Here is a 27,001-nt window from a genome sequence, read left to right as displayed (position 1 = left end):
ACACTGGCGTTTGGAACATGGATATCCCTCTCCTTGAAGTCTGTACATTTGGATTCATGATATTAAGGAAACTTGGTATTACAAGTGGAAGGATACAAAAAAGTACTTTAATGGTTTTTAAACTCTCTCACTGTCCTTTACGGTGTGCACTACTCTCCCCTTCACTGGGAAGGTGAGGTTACTAACAAGTTGTAAACCACAACTGCCAATAAAATCTTCATGCCAGACACCACCATCATGTGCTCCCTTACATATATTATAGCGGGTGCAGCGGTGACCCCATAGTTAGACTGCCTATCATCTTCCATTATTTTTTTTTTAAGTCTAATACTTCCAGTATCTGCAGCAGCTCTTTGAAATTTAGGAAGGGGATAGTCCTAGGGCAGGGAGATGACATTTGCTATCCTGATAAAGAATAATTTAGGTTAGGCCAAGTTATTAGCTGTCAAAAAACACCATTTCTCATTTGCATTTTGTTTTTGTTCTTAATGTGTTGCTAAGACCTGTATGCACTCCATTAGCCTTGCATATACACCATCTTGTTGCCTTTCTTAGCATAGGACACAGAACCAAACCTCTGGGTGGGAGTGAGGAAAAGTGTACAGTGAAAAAAAATGACATAGCGAGATAGGCTATTCAGCATACAAAGGATGCTTATTGGCCTATGATAATGCATTAACCTTACATGTCAGTTACACGGAGTGAGCTGGATCGCTCATTCCTGGGGTAAAGCCTGTAGGAAAAGGAAAACTCCACAAGGTTCCCCTTGCAGTTGGCCCAGAAGGGGAATTCGCAGCAAGGTGACGAATTTTATTCCAGGGACTCACCCACCCTCCATGTCCCCCCTTATCTACGGCCCCAGCCCACCAGCGTGTAAGCGGCGGTGAGGCGGTGCGTACACACGGGAAGCCCAGCAGCGGGGAGCACACGGGGGCCCGGTCTCCAGGGTGAGGCTGTCGCGCTGAAGATGCTCACTGAGGGGAGAAGACCCTACCGAAGAAACTGGAAACTCCGCCTCGGACGAGTTGAGCGCCCTGACTCCCCGCTCGGCGGGCTCCGGCTCGCGCCGTCGGCGCAGGGGCGCGGTGGAGATGCGTGGCTCCGCCCCTCCCCCCCTCGACGCGGCTCGGGGGCGGGGAGCAGCAGAGGCTGACCCGAGCCACTCAGGGCAGCGGGCGGCACCAGCCCAGCAGTCGCTAGTGCGCATGCTCCCGCCGCTCGGACACGCTTGATAATCAGCCAATTGTGAGGAAGGCGGAGTCTGAGCCTGCACCTTCCCCCGGGGCCCAGGCAGCACGCGCCGGAAATACGTCACGGGCCGCAGCCCGGCTGTTACTCTTGGGGCCGGTTGCCGGTTCCCGTGGCGCTCCGTGGGTTCCGATCGGTTGCGGGGGTGGTTGGCTCGTCTGTCTCTGGCGCGTGCGGCCGTTGGGGGCGGCCATGTCGTATCCGACCGTCCGGAAGGTGGCGATGGTCTCGTGCCTGGTGCTGTGCGTCTCGCTGCTCCTGCCTCGGACCTTCCTGTCCCGGGGCGGGACGCAGGAGCCCGGCAGCGCGCCGCCTACCCCGCCCGAGGGTAAGAGGCCTCCCCGGTGCCTGGCCCCGCGCCCTCAGGGGCTTCGGCTGCTGAGCTGCCACCCCCACGCCTGGGGCTGGTCTCCCGCCCCCCCCCCCCCGTCTTATGCACCCCCTTCCTCGCGGAGGCCCCTCGCTGTGTGCCGCTCTCGGGTGCAGGGGGTGGGTGGGTGCGTGGCCCGCTCTAGCTCTGGGCCCCTGTGTGCAGAGGGGACGGGGGAGGTGTCTGCTGCTTGCTGTGTCTGATCCCACCGGGCAGCTTCTGCCCCTCCGCCCCCCACTTTCATCCGACCGTAGGGAAACCCACCTAGCCTGGGACTAGCCTGGTCTCGGACTAGCCACAACTGGCAGCGTTTTATTATTTGTGTTACCTACCGCTCAGGAGCCCTAGTCTTGGACCAAGGCCCTGTTGTGCTAGGTGCTGCACAAAACATGGCAAAAAGTCGGTCACAAGGCGCTTTGTGTGTTTATGGATGATGTTTATAATTCCAAGAGTCTCATAATGAGTTACATTTAGCATTAACTCGTAGCAATAGAAGCTTAGGTACCAAGTTTAAAATACTACTGTAGGTAGGCATAAAGTCATATTAATACTTTGCATTTCTCACTTGTGGGTGTAAAGTACTATGGGATCTGCAGATTTGCAAGTTGAAACGATCATTTCATTGCACTGTTTTGTAAGAATATGTTTGTCTGGCCAAAAATTCCCCCCTAGTATTGTATAGTGTCTGTTTGGCTGCAGCTCTGCTCCTGCAAGGTTACAGCTTTCATTTCTATCATGGTGTTTGTGCAATGCTTGTATAAAATGCGTTGGTGGCTTTTGGAATGAAAAGTATTATATAATTCACCCAACTGTTTTTCCATCTCACCTGTTCTTGTTTTCATTTCAGAGATCTTTTGTATACCGTGGAATTTCAAAGGCGGAGTAGTAGCTCAGTGTTCCCATCTCTGACATGATTTACATTTCTTCTTTCCCAAAAACCTTTTAATCAAAACTCTCAAGTTTCATTTGAGTTTTATTTCTTAATGTGTGTAGTAAATTTTGTCTGAGTTATGTAAAGGGAGAGCAAATTACAATATCCTTCATTCGTTGTGTTGTCATTTATTTGAAAGTCATTTTCTTACGTTTTTACATTTTGCTTTTGAAGTGTCATGAAATAAAAATTTGTTTAAATCACCTACATTGTTTAGTTTCCTACTCCAATATTATTTCTGATTTTGTTACCAATCTATCAGGTTTTTATAACAACCATTTTACATGACATATAGTTAGGATTATATTTATGTACAATAAAATTATTTTTTTAAATATTGCACTAATTGAGCTACATTTACCTGTTTGCCCCTTACTCTGCAATCATAATCCACTAGAAAGACCCCTTGTGCAGAGTCCTGTCTTCATCAGTGGGGCTCTGCATGGGGGCAGGGATCCACGCTAGTAGATCTAATTGCAGGAATGGGGATTTAATAAGGTGACTTCGTTGTACACCACCTTTGATCAATTCCGTTTTCTTCTAGTTCTGTGACATTGATATGATCATATAGTTAAATAATCTTACTAATTCTACTCTTCCTGGGATAACCTTTGTAAGCAACTGAAAGATGTTCTTATAAAGGCAAACTTGCTAGACGACACCATCTTGCACCCTGAGGTATCTAGTAGAGGTACACAAATCCAAACTTGTTGCAAATGTTCACATTTGCAAATGACTTCAGTACAGCTTTACAAGCTTTTTTTGTATGTAGTTTTGTCATCTCACTTTCAACATGGAAGGCAGAAAGAAAATGCTTATGTCTGGTATTAGTTTTTTTTGCTAAGGACTTGAGCTAGCAAAGTGCTGAGCTCTCTGTCCCCAATCCATCAGAACACTAAGCCCTTGACTTCAGTAGGGCCACTCTCATGCTTAAAGTTAAGCTTGAGTTTGTGTGTTGGTGGATCAGGGACAGTGCTCAGCAGCCTCTGGGACTGATCACAGATGCCTTACTCTGATGAGGATGTAACCTCTGTCAGCTGTACAACTTCAGTTTAAGTTTATAGTCTACTTTTCAGTTTGTCGGTGGTTTCATTACAGTTGTTACACAGACTAAACTTTATTTTTCCATAAAAAAATAAGTAAATCTCGATTAAATAGCTGGTTTCAGAGTAACAGCCGTGTTAGTCTGTATTCACAAAAAGAAAAAGAGGACTTGTGGCACCTTAGAGACTAACCAATTTATTTGAGCATGAGCTTTCGTGAGCTACAGCTCACTTCATCGGATAGTGAGCTGTAGCTCACGAAAGCTCATGCTCAAATAAATTGGTTAGTCTTTAAGGTGCCACAAGTACTCCTTTTCTTTTTGCGATTAAATAGCTGTGATTCATTTTCTTATCGCTAGTTGTCCTCTTGAACTAACTGATATTGTAGTTACTGTTTAAATGCCCTAGAAATTCAATTAGACAATGTCATTTTTAAACCTAACGCAAATGCCTCAACTTTAGTTTGAATAAAACATGCTTATAGTTTTCTGCTATTTGTTAGAATCAGACATTGTCTAAAAGAGATTTATCATACAAGTCTATAACTTAGTGACTATGTCAACTACTGTCTCAGTAAAGCAGCGTTCAGGCGTATTTTTTTCATTTAAGAAAGCAGTAAACCACACTACAAAGATACATCACCTATGCTGCTTAACTCCTACATTAATGTCCACTATGCCGTCATGCAAAAGGCTACTTCAATTTTATTTTGCAAAACTCTTGTATCTACTTAAATCGGCAATGCCTGTTTACATTATGTAAAATCTTCAAATATTTTTAAGAGTTTGAAATACGTTATTGGTTAGAGGAATAAAGCCTATACAGACACCTAAAAGAAGTACTTTAAAATATAGTCCTCAGCAGTGCATGCTGTGTATTTTATTCACTATTTTTTTTTTTTTGGTTTTGTTTTTTTTTAAACAAACCACAAAACCACTTTGTATCTGCATTGCAAAAACTAGTCCTGGACAATGGATTTGCAGTTAATTTGCAATTAGTTCTTTATTAAAAATTCTGAATCATAAAATCAAAATCATTCACCAGTATTTTGATCTTACAACAGATTCTACTTTACATAAGTTTTGAGCAACTGGATCTTGACACAATTAGCATTTGAATTTCCTTCGGTCAGGGAGGCTCCAGGTAGTGAGAACTTTTCTGTTTAGGGTAACTATCTTGTCCTTTACACCTTCTCTCCTCCCTGCTCCCTCTCCTTGCAGTGTTTAATTTTTGTTTAATCTTATAAAATGTGTGCATAATCATTTGGTGACATAATTTCATAAGATGTATATTCCTAAAATATCTTAATGTTTTTTTCCAACTTTAAACTTTTAAGAACACAACAAGAACCCTTCTCTGAAAAGCAGTTCTAAACTGGGTTTATATAAGAAATATATACTGTGTCCAATACATCCTGAGGAGAAATTACACCATTGCCTATACCAAAAGCATATATAGTTGTCTTCACCATTGCCTTAATAATTAGCAGTAGCTCAAGTGACATAAGTTGTGTCAAGAAAATAAAACAAGTCATATTGGGGGAAAATGTAAACTAACACGTGAAGAAAAATAACCAAAACACAGATCTAGTGGGAGTTGAAAACCTAGAAAATAGACAGAGGTCTGTTAATGATCAGTGATTTAAACATCTGCTTGTAATGTAATGTGGCTTGAAAAAGGTTAACATAATTTGGGCCTCCTATAGGTAGAGGTATGATCTTTGTTTGGTTTGACTGTGCCTGGAATAATGTATTCAGTTCCCAGTAGGAAGATATGGGCAAACTAGAGATTGTTTAGAGAAAAGCAATAAAAATGATTTGGTGGCTGGAGGAAAACTTTAGATTAAATATCAGGAAAAATTGCATTAGTTTTTAGTGGGGTGCATTAGTTTGTAGAATGGTCTCTCAAAAGCAAGTGACAGAAGCACCCTGGCTTATAACATATAAAACTGGACTGGACAAAACATGAGAAAATATATTGTAGGAAATGGGAGGGAGATGTACTGAGTAATCAGATTTTTTTTTTAATTCCTAATATCAATGATTGTCAGAAAAACCGTTCGTTCTTTACTCCCTATAATGAAAAGCATAAGCTGATGCAACCCTTAATTATAAAGAGTCATAAGTATAATTTGAAGGTAGATTTCTCACGATAATAGAATTTGCATTCCTAAAGTCAAGGATGTTTTTGTATCTCACTGCTATTCTTAATGACAGGTTTCAGAGTTGTAGCCATATTAGTCTGTATCCACAAAAAGAAAAGGAGGACTTGTGGCACCTTAGAGACTAACACATTTATTTGACAAAATAAATTTATTAATTTCTAAGGTTCCACAACTACTCCTTTTCTTTTTATCACTATTCTTGCAATTTAGGGTAGTAGCAGAATGTCTGAGGGAGTAGGTGCTTCCTTCATGGTTTGTTCTAGCTCTTCTGTGCTTTACATGGGACTTGAAGTTCATCGTGAAGCCACTTTTCAGATAGCTGGAAAGTTATATAAAAACAAACTTTACCTTGTGTATTTTGATTAATATAGAAGAGTTTTTATTTTATTTTGTTTCAGAATGTAATAGTTAAAAGTTAGACATAAAAATCTCATTTAGTTAACAACTAGTACTTATATAATGCTTTCCATCCTTAGAACTCAAAGCACTTTACAAAAGTAGCAAAGTTTATATTAGAAAACTGAAACACAGACGTGAAATGACCTGACTAGTGCCACACAGTAAGCCAGTCGCAGAGCTGTGACCAGACCCTATGTCTTCTGACTCCTAGGCTTCTTACCCCAGGTGCTGCATCATGTGTCCATTTAACTAGTGTTTGATTGTTCAGTTTGTGGAGTGGTTAGGACATTAGCCTAGGTTCATTTCTGTGCTCTGCCACAGACTTCCTCTGTCATCGTGGGCAAGTCACTTAGCCTCTATGTGTCAGTTCCTGATTTGTAAAAGGAGGATAATAGTACTTTCCTCCCTCACAGGCGTTTGAGGATAAATAAGTTAAAGATTGTGGACACTCAGATATTACAGCAATGAAGCCATATAAGTACTATAGAGGTCTGTATAGGTGGATTACAAATTAAACATGACGGTGGGTTATATATGCTTCCTGTATGTCCCATTGATATCAAAAGTCAGCACTTTGCAGCTAGCCAGCTACGGCCGAATCCTGTATTACACCTTAAATCCAGTTTTATGATTTAAACAGTTTAATCTTAATGAAAATAAAATGTGTAGATATTGATAAATAGTCAAGCTGGGTGCAGTAACACTCAATAAAAGATTCTCGCTAGCTGCACCACATGCAGTATCCTTACTGAAGTAGCCGTTACTGGTCTCTGAATATTATCACTTGGAGTTTGAAGTGGATTATTGTATCCTTTTCCTTAATCATATTTAAATCAGAATAGATTGTTTAAAACTTCTTTTAATCAGTTGCAGGATGAATAAACTCTGTGATTATGACATGCTGTCCAATTTCTAAATAGGATTTCACCTTCACTCTAGAGAAAACTCAACCTCTTAACACACATGAATACAGTGCAAATGTCAGTTTAACACTTCTCGTATTTGAATCTGTAGACCCACTAAAGTTAACAGGGCTAATGGGAGCTTGCCCTTACTATCTAATTTTAGCTAATATGAATGGTGATGTGATGTATTACAAAATTCTGATTTAGGTTAACTAAACTGCAAAGACATTCAAGGAATGGTATATGAGGCTTCTACATCTGGTATCCATCTCTGCAGGATTGTAATAGTCTTAGTCAGGAATGAGTTAGAAAACCATTTAAAAGGGCCATGACATGATATTTTTAAGCTTAAGAAAAGGCTGCATAAAGCCTGCCATGAGATAGTACTTTCCCCTTCCCAAAGCATTAAAGGGACCTATAGAAGAAGTACTTGCTACCAGTACTGGGGACTAGATCATGCAGTGTTACTCAGATAGCAAAAGGGACAGAACAGGAATGTGGATCTGGGCTCTATCAGGATTTGTATTTTGGTTAGGGGCAGGAGGGAAGAGGGAGGTGTCACATCATCTTACTGAGGCAGAATATTTAATGAACTCAAGTTGAAAGAGAAGGAAGACAGTTTAATAACTTCTGGATAAAAATAAATTGTAATAGACTGTTTGTGATGGGTTGGAGCCCACTCCCCCTTTCTGGGATGCCACCTGATGCACTGGGATTTCACTGAGCCTGCCTGCTTCACTAGCCTGGGCTCCATCTCCCTGTTTTGCTGAATTAGACTCTCTGGCCTCTGGCAGCACACGCACACACAGGTAGGAACGCACCAGCTGCAGAACCACACAGAATCTGCAAACACCTCTCTCTGAGAAGGCTCAGCTAGGAAATCACCCAACACTCAAGTACAGCACCCCTCTGAAAAGTACACCCTAATAATATTGTCTTGCGCTGTAGAGAAAGCTATACAATGTAAGCTCATAAATTCGCCCCCTCCCTCAAGGTGGAGGAAGATATGCACAACTTCTTATCCCCCCCAGTTAGAAATTGCACAAACTGGCTTTAATACTAATCAAAACAAGTTTATTAACTATAAAAGGCAGATTTTAAGTGATTATAAGGGATAGCAAACAGAACAAAGCAGACTACCAAGCCAATAAAACAAAACATGCATACTAAGCTTAAGATCTTAAAGAGACTGGTTTCAAGAAGTAATTTCTCACCCTAAATGTTGTTTTAGGCAAGTTGCAGAGTTTCTGTAGCTCAGAGTTCCAGTTATTTCTCTTTACAGACTAGAAGCCTGTCTTAGTCTGGACTTTCCCACCGCTCAGTTCCTTTGTCTCTTCAGGTACTTCTAGCAGTCTTTCTTCTTGGGCAGGAAGGCAATGGAGAAGAGTCTTATTTGCCTTATTTCCCAGCCTTAAATAAGATTTGCATAAGGTAGGAATCTTTTGTTTCCCAGTCTTGACCGCCCTTTCCTTTTAGTGGAAAATTACTAGAAGTCCAAGATGGTTTTTAGAACCAGGTGACAGGACCACCAGCTCTAGTAGTGTCACAACTATGTTCCAGGAGGCCTCTCAGGAAGGAGAGAGATTAGTATCTTCAAAGTCTTATTGTTTCTTCCTAATGGCCCATCAAGACTGATGGCCTGTTGTCTGGTGAGTGTATCCCAAATACACACTCAGTTGTAATTGTTACATAGTCCATATTCCTAACTTTAGATACAGAAATGATACAGGCATACAAATTGGATAATCACATTCAGTAAATTACAGCCTTTCCAATGATACCTTACATGACCTATCTTGCATAAAATATGTTATACCATATCCATATCATAAGCATATTTCCATAAAGAATATGGAGTGTAAGTCACACTATTCTAGGAATGTTTTGGTCCTGGAGGGCAGAAGTCCTTTATTCCCTGGTACCTGCAAAGTAAGAATAGCTATTAAGGACAATTCTGGCATCCTCTTGGCTGGGTGCTAATCTGGAAAGATATGAACCTTTTTTGGAATAGGGGATTTAATCCTACCACATAGTGATGTGGGGATACAGACTCTCAGCACAAAACAGGTGGAAGTACATCTAGTGGAACTAAGTGAGTCTGTCTCGGGGTATGTCTACACTACGAAATTAGGTCGAATTTATAGAAGTCGGTTTTTTAGAAATCGTTTTTATATAGTTGATTGTGTGTGTCCCCACACAAAATGCTCTAAGTGCATTAAGTGCATTAACTTGGTGGAGTGCTTCCACAGTACCGAGGCTAGCGTCGACTTCCGGAGTGTTGCACTGTGGGTTGCTATCCCACAGTTCCCGCAGTCTCCGCTGCCCATTGGAATTCTGGGTTGAGATCCCAATGCCTGATGGGGCAAAAAACATTGTTGTGGGTGGTTCTGGGTACACGTCGTCAGGCCCTCCCTCCCTCCCTCCCTCTGTGAAAGCAACGGCAGACAATCGTTTCGCGCCTTTTTTCCTGAGTTACCTCTGCAGACGCCATACCACGGCAAGCATGGAGCCTGCTCAGCTCACTGTCACTGTATGTCTCCTGGGTGCTGGCAGATGTGGTACTGCATTGCTACACAGCAGCAGCAACCCATTGCCTTGTGGCAGCAGACGGTACAATAGGCCTGAAAACCGTCCTCATCGTGTCCGAGGTGCTCCTGGCCACCTCGGTAAGGTCGGTCAGGAGCGCCTGGGCAGATATGGGTGCAGGGACTAAATTAGGAGTGACTCGACCAGGTCATTCTCTTTGGTCCTGCAGGCAGTCATATTATCCCATCTTATGGTGAGCAGGCAGGAGATGAGGATGGCTTGCAGTTCTTCTGCACCATCTGCAGCCAGCCAAAGATGTAAAAGATAGATGGAGTGGCTCAAAACAAGAAATAGACCAGATTTGTTTTGTATTCATTTGCTTCCCCCCTCCCTCCATGAAGTCCTGTCTGAAATACCAGAGGGAGGAATTGCTTAGTGGGTTGAGCATTGGCCTGCTAAACCCAGGGTTTTGAGTTCAATCTTTGAGGGGGCCATTCTGTGTGACAGTTGTTTTTGTTTCTCCTTGATGTAAAGCCACCCCCTTTGTTGATTTTAATTCCCTGTAAGCCAACCCTGTAAGCCATGTCGTCAGTCGCCCCTCCCTCTGTCCAATCGTTCCGCGCCTTTTTTCTGTGCAGACGCCATACCACGGCAAGCAAGGAGCCCGCTCAGATCACTTTGGCAATTAGGAGCACATTAAACACCACGCGCATTATCCAGCAGTAAATGCAGCACCAGAACCTGGCAAAGCGAAACCGGGCGAGTAGGCGATGGCAGCAGGGTGACGAGAGTGATGAAGACATGGACACAGACTTCTCTCAAAGCACGGGCCCTGGCAATGCGGGCATCATGGTGCTAATGGGGCAGGTTCATGCCGTGGAACGCTGATTCTGGGCTCAGGAAACAAGCACAGACTGGTGGGACCGCATAGTGTTGCAGGTCTGGGACGATTCCCAGTGGCTGCAAAACTTTCGCATGTGTAAGGGCACTTTCATGGAACTTTGTGACTTGCTTTCCCCTGCCCTGAAGTGCAAGAATACCAAGATGAGAGCAGCCGTCACAGTTGAGAAGCGAGTGGCAATAGCCCTGTGGAAGCTTGCAACGCCAGACAGCTACTGGTCAGTTGGGAATCAATTTGGAGTGGGCAAATCTACTGTGGGGGCTGCTGTGATGCAAGAAGCCAACGCAATCAAAGATCTGCTGATATCAAGGGTAGTGACCCTGGGAAATGTGCAGGTCATAGTGGATGGCTTTGCTGCAATGGGATTCCCTAATTGTGGTGGGGCGATAGATAGAACCCATATCCCTATCTTGGCACCGGAGCACCAAGCCGGCGAGTACATAAACCGCAAGGGGTACTTTTCAGTAGTGCTGCAATGGATCACAAGGGACGTTTTACCAACATCATCGTGGGTTGGCCGGGAAAGGTACATGACGCTCGCATCTTCAGGAACTCTGGTGTGTTTCAAAAGGTGCAAGAAGGGACTTTCTTCCCAGACCAGAAAATAACCGTTGGGGATGTTGAAATGCCTATAGTTATCCTGGGGGACCCAGCCTACCCCTTAATGCCATGGCTCATGAAGCCATACACAGGTAGCCTGGACAGTAGTCAGGAGCTGTTCAACTACAGGCTGAGCAAGTGCAGAATGGTGGTAGAATGTGCATTTGGATGTTTAAAAGCGCGCTGGCGCAGTTTACTGATTCGGTTAGACCTCAGCGAAACCAATATTCCCACTGTTATTACTGCTTGCTGTGCGCGCCACAATATCTGTGAGAGTAAGGGGGAGACATTTATGGCGGGGTGGGAGGTTGAGGCAAATCGTCTGGCCGCTGGTTACGCGCAGCCAGACACCAGGGTGGTTAGAAGAGCACAGGAGAGCGTGGTGCGCATCAGAGAAGCTTTGAAAACCAGTTTCATGACTGGCCAGGCTACGGTGTGAAAGTTCTGTTTGTTTCTCCTTGATGAAACTCCCCACCCCTTGGTTCACTCTACTTCCCTGTAAGCTAACCACCCTCCTCTCCTCCCTTCGATCACCGCTTGCAGAGGCAATAAAGTCATTGTTGCTTTACATTCATGCATTCTTTATTAATTCATCACACAAATAGGGGGATAACTACCTACCAAGGTAGCCCAGGAGGGGTGGTGGAGGAGAGAAGCACGGGGAGGGGTGGTGGAGGAGGGAAGGACGAGGCCACACAGCACTTTAAAAGTTTAAAACTTTAAAACTTATTGAATGCCAGCCTTCTGTTTTTTGGGCAATCTTCTGGGGTGGAGTGGCTGGGTGGCCAGAGGCTCCCCCCACCGCGTTCTTGGGCATCTGGGTGAGGAGACTATGGAACTTGGGGAGGAGGACGGTTGGTTACACGGGGCTGTAGCGGCGGTCTGTGCTCCAGCTGCCTTTCCTGCAGCTCCACCATACGCTGGAGCGTATTAGTTTGATCCTCCAGCAGCCTCAGCATTGAATCCTGCCTCCTCTCATCACGCTGCCGCCACCTTTCAGCTTCAGCCCTCTCTTCAGCCCGCCACTTACTCTCCATCTCTCCTCTTGGTCATTTTGTGATTTCCTGCACTCTGACATTGTCTGTCTCCATGCATTCGTCTGTGCTCTGTCAGTGTGGGAGGACAGCATGAGCTCAGAAAACATTTCATCGCGAGTTGGTTTTTTTCGCCTTCTAATCTTCGCTAGTCTCTGGGAAGGAGAAGATCCTGTGATCCTTGAAACACATGCAGCTGGTGGAGAAAAAAAAAGGGACAGTGGTATTTAAAAAGACACATTTTGTAGAACAATGGGTACACTCTTTCACAGTAAACCTTGCTGTTAACATTACATACACAGCACATGTGCTTTCGTTCCAAGGTCGCAATTTGCTTCTCCCCAGCGTGTGGCTAGCACCTCCCCCCTCCCCGTGGCTAACAGCGGGGAACATTTCTGTTCAGCCACAGGCAAACAGCCCAGCAGGAACGGGCACCTCTGAATGTTCCCTTAAGAAAAGTACCCGATTTCAACCAGGTGACCATGAATGATATCACTCTCCTGAGGATAACACAGAGAGATAAAGAACGGATGTTGTTTGAATGCCAGCAAACACACACTGCAATGCTTTGTTCTACAATGATTCCCAAGTACGTGCTACTGGCCTGGTGTGGTAAAGTGTCCTACCATGGTGGATGGAATAAGGCTGCCCTCCCCAAAACCTTTTGCAAAGGTTTTGGGAGTACATCCAGGAGAGCTGTGAATGCCAGGGCAAATTAATCATTAAACATACTTGCTTTTAAACCATGTATAGTATTTTAAAAGGTACACTCACCAGAGGTCCCTTCTCCAGCTGGTGGGTCCGGGAGGCAGCCTTGGGTGGGTTTGGGGGGGTACTGTCTCCAGGTCCAGGGTGAGAAACAGTTCCTGGCTGTCGGGGAGACCGGTTTCTCCACTTGCTTGCTGTGAGCTATCTACAACCTCATCATCATCATCTTCCTCGTCCCCAAAACCTGCTTCCGTGTTGACTCCATCTCCATTGAAGGAGTCAAACAACACAGCTGGGGTAGTGGTGGCTGAACCCCCTAAAATGGCATGCAGCTCCTCACAGAAGCGGCATGTTTTGGGCTCTGACCCGGAGCGGCCGTTCGCCTCTCTGGTTTTCTGGTAGGCTTGCCTCAGCTCCTTAAGTTTCACACAGCACTGCTTCGGGTCCCTGTTATGGCCTCTGTCCTTCATGCCCTGGGAGATTTTGACAAATGTTTTGGCATTTCAAAAACTGGAACGGAGTTCTGATAGCATGGATTCCTCTCCCCATACAGCGATCAGATCCCGTACCTCCCGTTTGGTCCATGCTGGAGCTCTTTTGCGATTCTGGGACTCCATCATGATCACCTCTGCTGATGAGCTCTGCACTCACCTGCAGCTTGCCATGCTGGCCAAACAGGAAATTGAACATTCAAAAGTTCGTGGGCTTTTTCCTGTCTGCCTGGCCAGTGCAGCTGAGTTGAGAGTGCTGTCCGGAGCGGTCACAATCGAGCACTCTGGGATAGTTCCCGGAGGCCAGTACCGTCTAATTGCATCCACAGTACCCCAAATTCAATCCGGCAGGGGTGGAGTAAGGAATTCGATTTTAAGAGCCCTTTAAGGCAAAAAAAAGGGCTTCGTCATGTGGACGGGTGCAGGGTTAAATCGATTTAACACTGCTAAATTTCACCTCAACTCCTAGTGTAGACCAGGGCTAGGTGTTACACTAGGTAGTCTAACTAACACCACTTAGTGCATCACTTCTGAACTTGGTTGGCCCTGAGGGCTCAACTACTCATGCGTGGTGCTGGGTTCTAAAATAAGTGTAACCACTCAAGAAAGAGAGCATCAATGTGGATAGCTCAGGAAAAAAAAAGAAACCCTGCTAGTCTGTAGCCATAGTGTAGAAAACAATGTTTGAGTGCATAAGGAATAGCATGGGAAATACTGACAATGTTACAATACCATTATATAAACCAGTGATACACCATTACACAGGCTAATGATCACCTTTCTCAGAACAGGTGTTGCAAAAATAGTGAGGGGTTCAATGACAGACAACAAAAAATATTAGAGATATAAAGAACTTCCATCTGAAGAAAGCTTGAAGACGATAGTTTAGAAAGGAACCCTGACAAAGTGTACAAAATAAGGGGTAGTATTGAACGAGTAAAAGAAGATAAAAATTAATCCAAACAAAGTTGTGGCACTAAAAAGATGTATGCTTATCAATCCACGGAGCTGCTTTATATTCATCTTTACCGCCCCTTCATTCACACACCATCTATTTGGATTTGCAAGCTCTCAGGGCAGCAATCTTTTGTATGATGTTATTTTTTGTAAATCATCTAGCAAACTGTTGGGGCAACACAAATAATAATAAACATTCACCCTCTTGGGTGGCATAAAGGAGAAATTAAAGTCACATGTAAATAGTGAATAGTAATATGTGAATAGTGTAATCAGAAGGACCCATTTCAGATAATGAAATCTGGAACCCTTCGCCAATTGTCAATTTGCAGCCAGCCCAGGACAGTAGTGAATTTAAGTTTTTACTGTCTGATGGATGCTCAGCAGCCTCTGCGAAATCTGGTGGTCTCAGTCCAGTTGTCCATGGATTACTATCCATATCATAAAACCTAGTACAATGGTATCAATTAGTAACCTTGTTGATAGCTTCCACAGAGAGGTCAAGGAGTGACTGAGTATGGAAACTGAACTACATCCAATGGCAGAGCTGGGTGAGGAAGTTCACACTGGAAGAGCGTACGTTGTAGCTGTTCTGTGGATAGAGGATTTCATTTTCTAGGAATGTCAACCAGGCATCTTTTACAAGCACTAAATTCACATGACACACATACACACAGCACTGAAAACTGATACTAGCACCCATTTAGGGGGGTTGTTGTAATTTTCACAATCAGCTGGTTTTTTAGGGAACTGTTTCAAGTGGCATTGGGCTGAAATATTGGCTCTATGCACATTTATTTTTTTTTTAAATCAAGATATTTTAAATCTGTTTTCCCCATTGAGATGGGCAACTGCATACTTATGTGTTTGTATTTGTCCCTCTGTCATGCCACCAAGTGCTTAATATGGAAACACAGTCTTTTATAAGCAACTAATACCAAATATGAAATAATGTTTTATATTACATATTTGTGAAAATTGCTTTTTAAAACTAGTTTTCATTACTTTTGGTCAAAGCTCTATGACTTCCTTTTGCAACACATGGAATACTTGTGCACTGATTTCAATAAGACTTTACATAGTGAAAATGATTGTATATTATTGCATAGAAAGATTATGCATCGTTATAGTCATGTTGCTGTTAGTGCTTTTTGCTGTTTGATTAAATCATTGAGGTAGGTGGGAGCTGAATGAAATTTCAGCTTTTAAAGAGATGTGGTGACCTTGAAAATCACTGCACTTCTGTCAGTTTTTCCTACGTTTGGCACCAGAGTTTACTAGAGCTGAAAGAGGTTGGTGGAAAAAAATCTTTCGCTATTTCCCTTTATTTACTGTGGATTTGACAGCACTTTGAACTCCATCATTTCACTTTCCCCTGTGTAGTCAGTTTCCTCTGTTGTTTGTGTGGGTTTTTTTCCCTCACAAAGTAAGACATAAGAAAATATTGGCAATTACAAAAATTGGCAGTGAAACTCAGGGGCAGTTGTAATATCAGAAACTGCTTCAACTCCTTTTTTGTAAATAACTAGATTTCAAGTTGATCGTGTCCCTTTAGCTCTAAGTTTATTTCTTTATGTAAATTTAAGTTTTTAAAGGGTGGTTGATGCTTCATGTAGAAAACGTAGAAAAATAATCAGTTTAAAACAGTTCTGTCACATATTTCTGTCCCCTCTACCCTGCAACTGATCTCCTTTATAAAGGGCATTTTAGTGAATATGAGATCTGTTTCCTAAGAGTTTTCCCACTCCTGCTGCTTACTCCCCACCTGAAGTGATAGTGCTTTGTGTATGGCATCGTAATTGTTTCCATAGCAACCTGTTTTTACAAGACCTTCCTGCTGTATCTACAAGAATCTTGTAAATAAGATATTATGTCTTACAAGGTACACTTTTAATAATTCAATAAAATGGACTATAGTAACTCTGAAAGAGCTGTTCGAGCTGTGTTAGATTGAGAATTCTTTGGTTAGTGACACGCACCTCCCCACCCCCCGCGTCAGCACTCTAAGAAAAAGAAAAGCTGCTACTCAGTCAGCAACTTTTAAAATAAGGGCTTAATTTGTTTAAAAAAATTATTTCTATAACTTCCTCTAAAGCAATCGTTTTACTCACTGTAATGCATAACCTATACTCAGGGCCCCAGGTGCTGTGTAGCCCAGTGGAATGCTGGGGCAAGCATCCCTTAATTCAGTGGCAATGTTAATTTATTCCGTGAAATACCCTTCATTCCACACCCACCCCCTGCAAAAATACTTCCCTCTTACATTGTCTTGCTCTTTGTATCTATCAATCTCTCCATTAATATTTTTGTAAGTAAATACTTTGTGTAACCAACACCTTTCTTGAATTAAAAGTTAGTAATTAAAATAAGATCATAAATACTAATTTATTACATGAGCTGTAAAGAATCAAGTACAGTTTACTGTGCTGAATAACATCACAATCCTGCAACAGGATCTGCTAGCGTGGATTCCTGCAGAGTTCCTTTAAGTACATGGGCACTGTGTCTGTGCTAACAGATTCTACTACAGAATTAGGCCTGTCCCAGGAAAGAGATGTATATTTAGTGACCTATAGTGCACAGAACCAAGAGTAAGAGTTTCTTAGTTCTAATCCTTGACTTGCTCGAAGGTCTTGGGCAAGTTATCAATCTATTTATCTCAGTCTTTATTGTACATCCACACCTCTATTTCCCCATCTGTAACATGAGGACAGAAATTATGATTACATGTTTGGCGATACTGCACACAGTGAATTATTGGAAAGATTGTCCACCATTTTATCTTCAGCACACTACCCTTTCATCAATGCAAATGTGGTGCTTTAAAACAAGAACACAGAAGTGAAGCCAAATCTGCAAACTACTATTTCACTTCCAAACAGAAAAATAAAATTAATGGAAGAAAAATCTTCAACTTGTTTTTCAGGGAAGACAAGTCGTTTTCCACCAATGATGCGTCACCAGATGTCCCCCGATGGCCGGTCTTCTGGTGCCCATTTTCCAAGGTCTCACCTGGCAGAGGCAGTTGCCAAGGCCAAGGGTGGTGGAGGAGGAGGTGGCAGTGGGAGAGGTCTGGTGGGGCAGATCATACCCATTTATGGATTTGGAATCCTGTTATACATACTGTACATTCTGTTTAAGGTAAGAATAAATATTTATTTTTAAGCCGCTGATGCACCTGTGAAATCTCCTAAAAAGTCTAACTTTGGGCTTGTTTTAAAAAATCATTTAGACAAACATATTTTTCATTCCACCCAGCTCAGAAAAGGACACAAATTAGTGAGTCGGCAATTTGTGGGACAGTGACAAATGGGCATATATGATAGCTTTCACAATAGCAAACATGGTATTTAAGGATGTACCTGCATTACAGCTGTGGGTGTAATAGCCAGCTTGTGTAGATGTACCCACGCTAGCTTGCTAAATATAGCAGGGGGACTCGACAATGCGGCCCTAGCTATTACAGTGTAGATGTACCCTTAGGTTGCAGCAAAGGTCTTCCTATCATTTAGGTCCCACTATTTTTAGGTTAGATTACAATTCTTTTTTCTCCACAAAGTCTGAGAGAAATAGTTAACTCTATTTTAATTATTTAAGGAAAACATCATTAGCTGGTGTAAATCATTGGAGCTTCATTAACTTCACTAGAGTTCTCCTAGCTGAGGATCTGGCCCAAAGATAAGTTTTTAAAAAAATCACAGATTAAACACTTCTCAGATAGCTTGAACTTTTTATGGATACTTGTTACTCAGAAATGCCTAATATTTGCTCTCATGGAAAATGGAGGCTTATGCTACATCTTCCGGCTGGGGGTGTAAAGTGTGCCCTGTAGGGGCTACCTGCATCACAGATTACAGCAAGGGGGACGAAGAGCAGCCTCTGCAGGACTGTTATACCCTTTCCTGCCCAGATTGCCAGGGAGCAGGTGAGCTGAAATGGACATTGCCTTGATTCTAGTCACCCAATGTGTCAGCCTGCACAGGGGAGAAACTGATCTCTGCTGCGTAAGGGGCTTGGGCAGATTGCTTCTCCCTGTAGAACAAGGGGTGAACCAGGCACTGACCAGTGACTCGGAACAATTGGTAGTCTCTGCTCAGGAGAGTCCCAGGATAAGAAGGGCAGAAGTGCTCCTGCAGGCCAGGAAAGAGGCATACTGACTGGGCATACTGGATAGCAGCATCCAAGCTTTATACTGATGAAAGGGAGTGACTAAAGGGCGTATCACTTTTTGGTAGATTCTGATGACATCTGTGTTGCTGTCACAGTGTTAGTGCAAAGCCAGAAACATACATAAATGCCAGAGAACTTTTGCCAAAGAAAGAGAGGCAAATAGGTTGGAATTAATTTCCCCCCAGTATTTTTAAGGGCCAGTCTTTGCCCAAACAAAACCCCTTTTAGTAGTGGGTCTCTGTGTACAGACGGATTATAGGATTGGGCCCTTTAGAATAATGTACACATTTTTTAAATGTAAATGTGATATTTTTCAGTTAATCCTTATTTTTGGTTAAAAAAATCATTCGTTATAAATACATCATAGCAGTTTCTGGTTAGCTAGGTTTCCATAGTTTCTTTCATGATCACTGTCTATTTTTTTCCTCTGGTGGTATTTTCTGTGGTTAGTTTCTAGCATAATTTTAGCTTTCTCTCCTTTTCTCGGTGTGATGCCTTTGGGGCTTTTGCACTGCTGTTGCTGTAAATTCCTACAATAGTAATTTTTTTCCACTTACAGCTCTCTTCCAAAGGAAAAACCACTACAGTGGAGCGGAAATCTCCTTCTCCTATACCTGGAAACATGAATAGGAAAATCAGTAAGTATTATTTCCCAGGTGGTTAGAAATTACCTACGTAACCATACAATTGGACAGTGTCTTTGTCGTCAGGATACATTGTAAATCTTCTGTTCTATGTAAAGTTGATGTTAGATAGTAGTTTTTAACCATTTGTTTCGCAGAATTTGTTCTGGAACCTCCAATGCCAAATAGGAAAACACAGAAGCAAGCATTATCTTCTATGTCGCTGTGGGATAGAGGAGATGTTGAAAGCAAATTACTGCTCCATCACTTTCTAAGTGAATGTTTAAAATCAAACCCTTTAAAGGATTGACATGTTTACAATAAAAGATGAAATGTGCAAAGAGTGGGAGCAACACAACATAGTACAAGAGTGTCTGTTCTCTTTTCTTTGTTTTTCTTGAATAAACAATTTAGTGCGGGTTTTCACTTAATATCATGGTGCTTTAAAAACATTTTTTTTTTACCAGTGCTCATTAGTAGTATAAGTACACTCCGTCTACAAAGGGAAAAAAGGTGAAATACACATTGCAAAGTACAAAATCCTCAGTCCACCTGAAGTGGGTCTGAAGTGGCACTATGCAACATAACGCCCTAATCCTGCAAGTCATTACATGTGGGCAAAGTAAAGTCAATTGGGGCCCACCACACAGACTCAGCAAATTGCATGATTGGGGGGCTAACAATGGAAAGGGGAGTTTCTGTCTCTCCTTAAGCATGGAAGGAATTTGCCAAGTCCCTAAAATGATCACTTATGAAACCTGTCAATCAAACATATAAAGAAGTAAGCTTCATGATTTAGAGTTCCAGTAAATAAAATATTTTTCCTTGCCTGTTTAGTAATAATAATAGTTAGCGCTGGTATTTTCTAGCACTTTACACCTTCAAAGCATTAAACAAACATTAACTACTGAGTATGGGCCTGATCCAAAGATCACTGAAAGCAAAGAGAGTTTCCACTGACTTCATTGAGTTTTAGACCAGATCAAAGTGCTGAAAGGCCAAATATTAAAAAAAGAAAAAATGGACCTAGCTCCAAAAAGAGCTTTCTATCTAGGATAATACAACAGCTGAGAAGCAAAGTTCTCACAGCTAAATGCCTTTTTTTAATGTGTATGTTCTGGGGAGTTACCAGGCTGTCTGTTACATTCTCTTCCCATTGTCACACTGTTTAAATTGCTGAAAGGTTTTATACCTGTAGGTAAAGGAAGCGGCCAGCTTTCCCTCCTTCTCCCCCAGCTGCCCCAGCCGTTTGTTTCTTTTCCTCCAAGTTGGATGGTCACAATACCAATGAAATAACAAATCTGCCTATTTCTAAATATACACATTTGTTGGATAATTTAATACATTAACTTTAAAACTCAGATTAGCAGGTATTTGTAATAACATTTAAATGTATTTTACTGAGTTGGCTAGAGTCTCATAGAAAACACAAATGCTTTATAGGGTATTAAAAAGATAATGTTACCACAGGGTTCAGGTAATATTGTTGACATAAATGTACATCATGATGTTTTATAGAATCACAGAAATTAGTGATAGAATAAATAATATCTGTTGACTGTGTTTTCTACCATCTTTATTCCGGCCCCACCTCTTCCCCTGAGGCCCTGCCCCCCCCCCCCCCCCCCCGGGTTGGGAGGGACTTGCCTGCGGAGCCGGGGCTGGGAGCTGCAGCCACGCAACACAGGTAGGAGGCGACCCCAGCTGAGTAGGGGCTGGTGCAGGTGATGACCCGGCATCTCCCCCGCCCTCAGTAACCAGACTTTTGGTTGTCTGGTCCCCTTTTCATCCACATTTTCTGGTCGAAAACCAGGCACCTGGCCACCCTATTAAAGAATCTATCACAGTCAGAGGGGAGGCAGCATAGTGGATAGATCATTGGACTGGGATTCAAGAGACCTGAATCCTTGCTCTACCATTAACCTGCTCCATGACCTTGGGATCTCACTTTACCTCTCTCTGCCTTGGTTCACCTTCCCATCCTGTGTCTACTTGTCTATTTAGGCCTCAATCATGCAAAAGCTTGAGAACTCTCAGTGCATAAAATTAAACAGATGCTTTGCAGAATCAGGGTCTTGGCAGAATTCGGGTCCTGACTTTAAACTCTTTGAAGAAGGGACAGTTTCTCATTACATGTTTGTGCAATATATGGTACAGGGGACCCAATCTTGGTTGGGGCCTCTAGGTGTTACCATAATACATATAATAAATGGATAGACTGCTCCCTTCTTGCTGCCTGAGAGCTTATGGTGCATTTATCTTCCTCATGCACACGTGCCAATCAACAGAGCTAGTTGTTAGTGCACTGGGGTTGTGGGCGGGGGCGGGGGGGGAGAAGAGAAAGTTCAGAGTCAGCAAGTTGCTTCCCATGCAGGGCTGTGCCGTACAGGCATGATTAATTTCTGTATCTGGCATCTGCATGTTTCCTCCCCTCCCTCACTCCATTCTCTTATGGGCACTAGGGAAGTGTATGCTGTACTAGCAGCTCCACCATCCTTAGAAGTGGTCCAGCCTACACCTTTGACAGGTTAGTGCTAGCTAGGAGGCTGGAGCCATGGCTGTATCCCCCACCCAGATTGTGGCTGCCTCATGTGCACAGGTGCAAACTCCTTGAGCTGTCTCCCTATATCCTTGAACACCATGAAGAGCCAGACAGTATTTGACAGCAGAAAATGTATTAACTTGAGTGGCTTTGAATCTTTATTCACAGGAATTTAAGAGATAAATTCCATAAGAACTGTTGACTTTACAATAGGGCAACATATCACTAAATTTCCTTTAGAACATAAGATTGGGTGGCTTTTTTCTGTCAGATCATTTCAATCTGCATATCAAGTGGTTGCTTGTTTGCCATTCTGAGAAGTGCTTTCTGTGCATCTGTGCCTTTGGGAATCTCTCTGCACTCCTTTTGTTACGCCTGGAGAAGTGAAAGAGAGAGAATGTTTCCAATAATTCTATGGAGACTGAGCTTTCATCTGCTCTTCTTAGATCCCTCAGAACCAGTTTTGGCTTAATACAGTGTTTGCTGAGACAACCAGTCTGTAATACTACCAGAGGAGTAAGTTTTCAGAGCTGCTAGTGATTGTGTTTGTTTTTCAGCTGACTATGAGCTCACGCAACTACAAGATAAGCTGAGAGAGACTGAGGAGGTGATGGAAAAATTAATCAATAGAGTAGGACCTAATTGTGACAGGTATGTTTTATATTACAGGAATTTAAAGAAGAACTCCTTTCTGTTTAGAATAGATAAATTAAACTTTCTCTTGGAAGAAAATCTTTTTGTCAAAATGTAAATCTCTTGTATATGTTAAAATAGTAATTATGTTTCTACTTCATAATGTTGACACAATATTTTGCTCTATTTTTCACATTTTTCTTTTCAAGTTCTATATTACATTATTTTTTGCAACGTCAGTTTCCTTCAGGGGAACACCCACACCCCATTGTACATACTATGTAATTTGGAAGGTAAAGACAGGTGTGTCTATATTGAACATGAAAATGTCTGAGGCCCAAAAGCAAAGCAAAAATAGTGAATTTTCTGAATATTACCCAAGATGACTACTTCATTTTCTGTTAGCTTCTAGTGTTCTGGATCTTTTTATAAAACAATATGCAGTTATACTTTATATAGAGGCCTTTTTGAATCTCTGTAAAATGTTTCCTTAGGGGCAAGGCTGCATATTAATCTGCTTCAGTAAGCAATTTCCACCAGTTTAACTTGCAAACCCACTTGGTTAGTAAATATGAAAAAAGAAAATTTGCTAAATTAGTGTTTTTACATTTGTTTCTTCTCTGATAATTTGCTCACTAATATTTGGTGTAAAACTTTTTAACATACACACTGTTTAAAATTATTTTGAAATAATGATTGCATATTCTTCCATAAAAAGCTGAATTATTAAAAAACACTCCAAGAAATGTGATATGTATTTGGTTGTAATATGAAAGTTGAATACAGTGAGATTTTGTTACAAATTTTACAAAATTACAAATAAATGGTATGGGCCATTTTTAATCTGTTCCCATTTCCTTTTGAATTTAAATGTATACTCTTTACATTCAGAATGAAAAACCTTAGCACTGCTCTAATGTTGTTTCTAATTGTTTATATGTTATTTTTAAGGGCTTGATCCAATACCCAGTGAAGTCAGTGGGAGACCAGATTGAGATTTTGAAAACCTCCTAAACTGGAATTTTTGTTTGGGCCTTTGCAAAAATAGGGTTGATTTATAAAATTTGTTTCTGGATTCAAATTTTGATTTCCCCTTGGTCCCATCTGCACAAATCTCTGGGTTGATCAGTAAAGTGCAGTACTTCTTGTAGGTCTGGCTTGATGTGAGTAATTAAACATGGGCGAGGCCTGATTTCTTGGAAGACAGGATTCGGGAAGTAACTAGGTTATCAGGCTGAAAATGGAAGGTTTGTGCTAAGTAAAGGGTCAGTAAACTAGAAGACAGAATGTTTGAGTTAGCTAAGAAAAGAGGGGGAACACCCAGAAAACAATTTACTACAAACAAAATAACAATGGACAATAGAAGTCGGGAGCATAAAAATAAGGTAAAGATTAAAGTAAATCATGGACGGTGCAGGCTGTACAGGGATTGTTCACTCACAGAAACAGAAGACTTTTAAAGGAGTAAAAGGATATTTTTAGAAGTATTAACAGAGAGGGAGGTAAAGAAAGATCTGGGAAGAAAAAGGTACAGGTACATGGCAATATAACAAAGTCTAAACCAAGAAACCGATGACATTTGGTACATAATATAGACTTGTCAATAGACACATCTGATTAAGGGCATCATGAATCATAAAGCTTTGAAACAATCTCAAAATTCTCAGTCTTTTCTCTTGAACAAATCCTTTCCCAGTTTGTGAATTCAGTCATGCTGTTATTATTTATTATAGCATCCAGTTAGGATCCGGGTTTTCTTAACATTCAGCTTATTTGCTGGTTTCCATTTCTTAGCATAGACCTCCTGGCCACTGCAAAAACTCCCTGCAGGAACTACTCGTCTAGATTTCTCAGACCTTTGCTGAGATTCTGCTGGTGGAGAATAAAGATTTCTGGGTGTGTAGGGCTATCTCTGTTGTTCTTCCAGGCTCTTACTAGAATGTTTTAACATGGGGACAAGGCTGCAATATGTGCAAAATCTTTCCATACGCATTTCCTCCAAATATCTAAGCCATATACCATATTCCTGTTTTCATCATTCTGTTCAATGTACAGTATACCTTGAAATAATTTTTTTTTGCTAAATTTCTATTCAAGAGATGTTTTATTCATATAACTGTTACTTGGTGTCTAAATGACCAGCACATGTTAATCCACAAAAATACTACACAAGTATCCTTGAATCTGTCTTTAATTCTCAGAAAGGACGGTGTAAAACACTCATTTACTCACCCTCTTGTGCCTCACCACATGCAGTATATTGTGCAAGAACTTAAAGTGAAGTTTCACTCTGAAAAGTGATTTTCAAATTTGCTCAGGTTACAATTAAAGAAGATTTTCATCCTACAAACTCAGCCTGGGATCTGAAGGTCAAGTTAAGGTCTTTCAGGCTACCACATCATAACCAGTAGGAAAGCTTTTATAGGTCAAATGCTGCCCCCAGTCACACCTGTGCAACCCCACTGGCCTCATGTTATATCCCTCAAACCTACTGGTTTCAGTGGGGTTGTACAAGTGTAACTGGGGATAATTTGCATACATTGAACTGGTGGCCCTACAGTTGGAACTTAGTTAAAAATTCTGTTGATGCACAAACCAGCAAAGAATCCATCTGTCTTTCCTAAAGCAGTGTAGCTGTGCGGGAATGAGTATAGCAAACAATAAAATCTTCCTTTTGCACTGAAGGAAACAGGTCTGACTGACACAGGGAGCAGCTGTGCAGGATAAGAAACTGTATTTGCAAGTTACTTTTCATTTGACATAGTTTTTCAGTTTAAATTTGTTTTAGTCTTAGGTAGTTTTGTTTCTTCTTTTGTTTAATTATAGTTAGCAAAGAGAATGTAAAAAATGGTATGTTGTCCTTCAGCATATCTGCGCCAATGGGCTCGCTTTTCAGACTTGGATGTCTGACTCTAACAACTAGTGGCTCCACTCAGGTGGGCCCTAAGATGCCCAAATATCTATTTGCTACACCCGTATGCTAAGTGATGTCTTGAGTTTCCCTAACGCTTACATTTGGGCTCTCATTTCGGAACCCAGGTTTCACACTTAGGACTCAGAGAGCTGGAGAGCTTGTCTGTTTATTGACAACAACCATCTAATTTTCTCTCAACAGTGCCGAGTCAATGCAACTAAAGAGCTGAATTTTATTCTGGCTTGTGCCTCAATGAAATTGTCAGCTAACGTTCAGCTGCAAAATCTTTATTTCTGATTATTAGGTAGGAGGTAGAAATGACCCAACTTCATTCTGAGGTACAAAGTCACGTTGACAGAGATGGCAATTAGAAAAACCATCTTTTTACCATAAACTGAACAAATGTGCTGTGGAAATTGAGAGGGAATAAATATAGAACTCCATGGAGCCATTTTTACAGTCTCTCTTCAGCCTATAGCTGTGCTTTAATGGTGCTATTTTAAGAGGATGTAGACCAAAAGCTCCGATTACGGATTTTCATAGCAATCCTGATAGCTCCTTAGGAACTGTTATGATCTCAGTGTAAGTATATAAAAACATTGCCGTACCTGCCAATGAGTATTTTGGGATTCCACAATGCAGCATGTGCTTCATTGACATGATAAATCGTAATCGCTCTTTTGGAGCTAAAAGCATCCACAGCAAAAATGAACAACTGCCACGCTCTGAAACGATCTGAAATGCCAGTGCAAACAGTCTGCCACCTCCTCCTCCTCTTATGCAGTGTCCAGGCATTCAGGGTATCCTGGGTGAAAGTCTCGTTGGACCGAAGACCATCACATAGCATATGCAGCATTTAAGTTTCATTTAAGTTCTAGTTTGAGGGCTTTGGTGGGATGTAAATAGTGCATAGGACTTGTGCTGCCCCTCTGCATAGTGGTGAATTTCACTGTCTGAGCAAGACATTTAAAGCCACACTATAGAGCCTTATTCAAGAGTTTCAAATACAATTAGCATAGAGTGCTGAACACCTCTTAATAGACTTTTCCTTGTGCTAGGACCCTGCCGCAGCACAGATTCACGTAGGCTGTCGGTGGCTGGCTGCTGTCTCAAGGTGATATTTATTCAGTTTACACATTTTTTGTCTCTGGAAAAGGGGGATTGGGCTGGCAGTTCTATTTCATCCGCAGCCCAGGGTAGACAACTGACAAAACCCATTTCATATGGTATGATACGTAACAGTAATCTCAAATACATGTCTTCAAATTTCACAACTGCACACTTCAGATATTTATCACTTGTGATCTCAGACCCAGACCAATTTTATGGAGCGAATTCTGCCATCAGAGTTCAATGAAACCCAGAGGTGGAATTTTGCCCTATCTGATTTATAGCATGATGAGGTAATTTTATCAAACAAGACTTGTCAAGTCCATAAAGACTTGCCCTTTGGAAGTTTTCTACTGTCTGTCAGAACGGCTGCCCATCGTTGGTTAACATAACTGGAGCTAATAAAGTTCCAGTTCCATTGCTAAAATCCAAGGAAAAAGGAGAAAGTAGCATGATCATAAAATCCATCAGCTCTGTAAATAGCCCGTTTTCTAGTGTCAGACTGCGTGGAGAATTTCAACTATCGTAGGAATTTGAGTGGCGTACAGGTGTCTTCTGCCAGTAAGAGTGTGTAAGAGGTGGGGGATGTGCAGTGACAGTGAAGAAAAAATACAGCATGTTGTCAAGCATCCATTTGGCCCATATTTGGAAGCTCTCAACTGATGCTCACAGCTGTCATATTTCCCAGAGCAGATATACCAGAGTGAAAGTTGTGTGCAGAGCAAGGAAGCC

General features: G+C 41.9%; 1 protein-coding gene across 3 annotated transcripts in view; it reads left to right on the top strand.

Annotated features, from left to right (window-relative positions):
* The first annotated feature begins 1,201 nt into the window (after positions 1-1,201).
* The window catches only part of RIC3 (RIC3 acetylcholine receptor chaperone), a 33,907-nt gene continuing 8,107 nt past the window's right edge, over positions 1,202-27,001 (top strand). For 2 of the 3 annotated variants that reach the window (XM_037899762.2, XM_007057101.4), the window contains exons 1-4: positions 1,202-1,576; positions 17,204-17,418; positions 19,007-19,085; positions 22,170-22,263. In XM_037899762.2, coding sequence (XP_037755690.2) covers positions 1,441-1,576; positions 17,204-17,418; positions 19,007-19,085; positions 22,170-22,263 — 524 coding nt within the window. In that variant the 5' untranslated portion in view covers positions 1,202-1,440. The remainder of the gene's footprint in view (positions 1,577-17,203; positions 17,419-19,006; positions 19,086-22,169; positions 22,264-27,001) is intronic. The other variant, XM_037899763.2, reaches the window with a different exon arrangement.

This window comes from Chelonia mydas, chromosome 6 (assembly GCF_015237465.2).
Source record: "Chelonia mydas isolate rCheMyd1 chromosome 6, rCheMyd1.pri.v2, whole genome shotgun sequence".
Lineage (NCBI taxonomy): Eukaryota > Metazoa > Chordata > Testudines > Cheloniidae > Chelonia > Chelonia mydas.
Note: the sequence above shows the minus strand (reverse complement) of the source record. Positions and strands in the feature narration are given on the sequence as shown.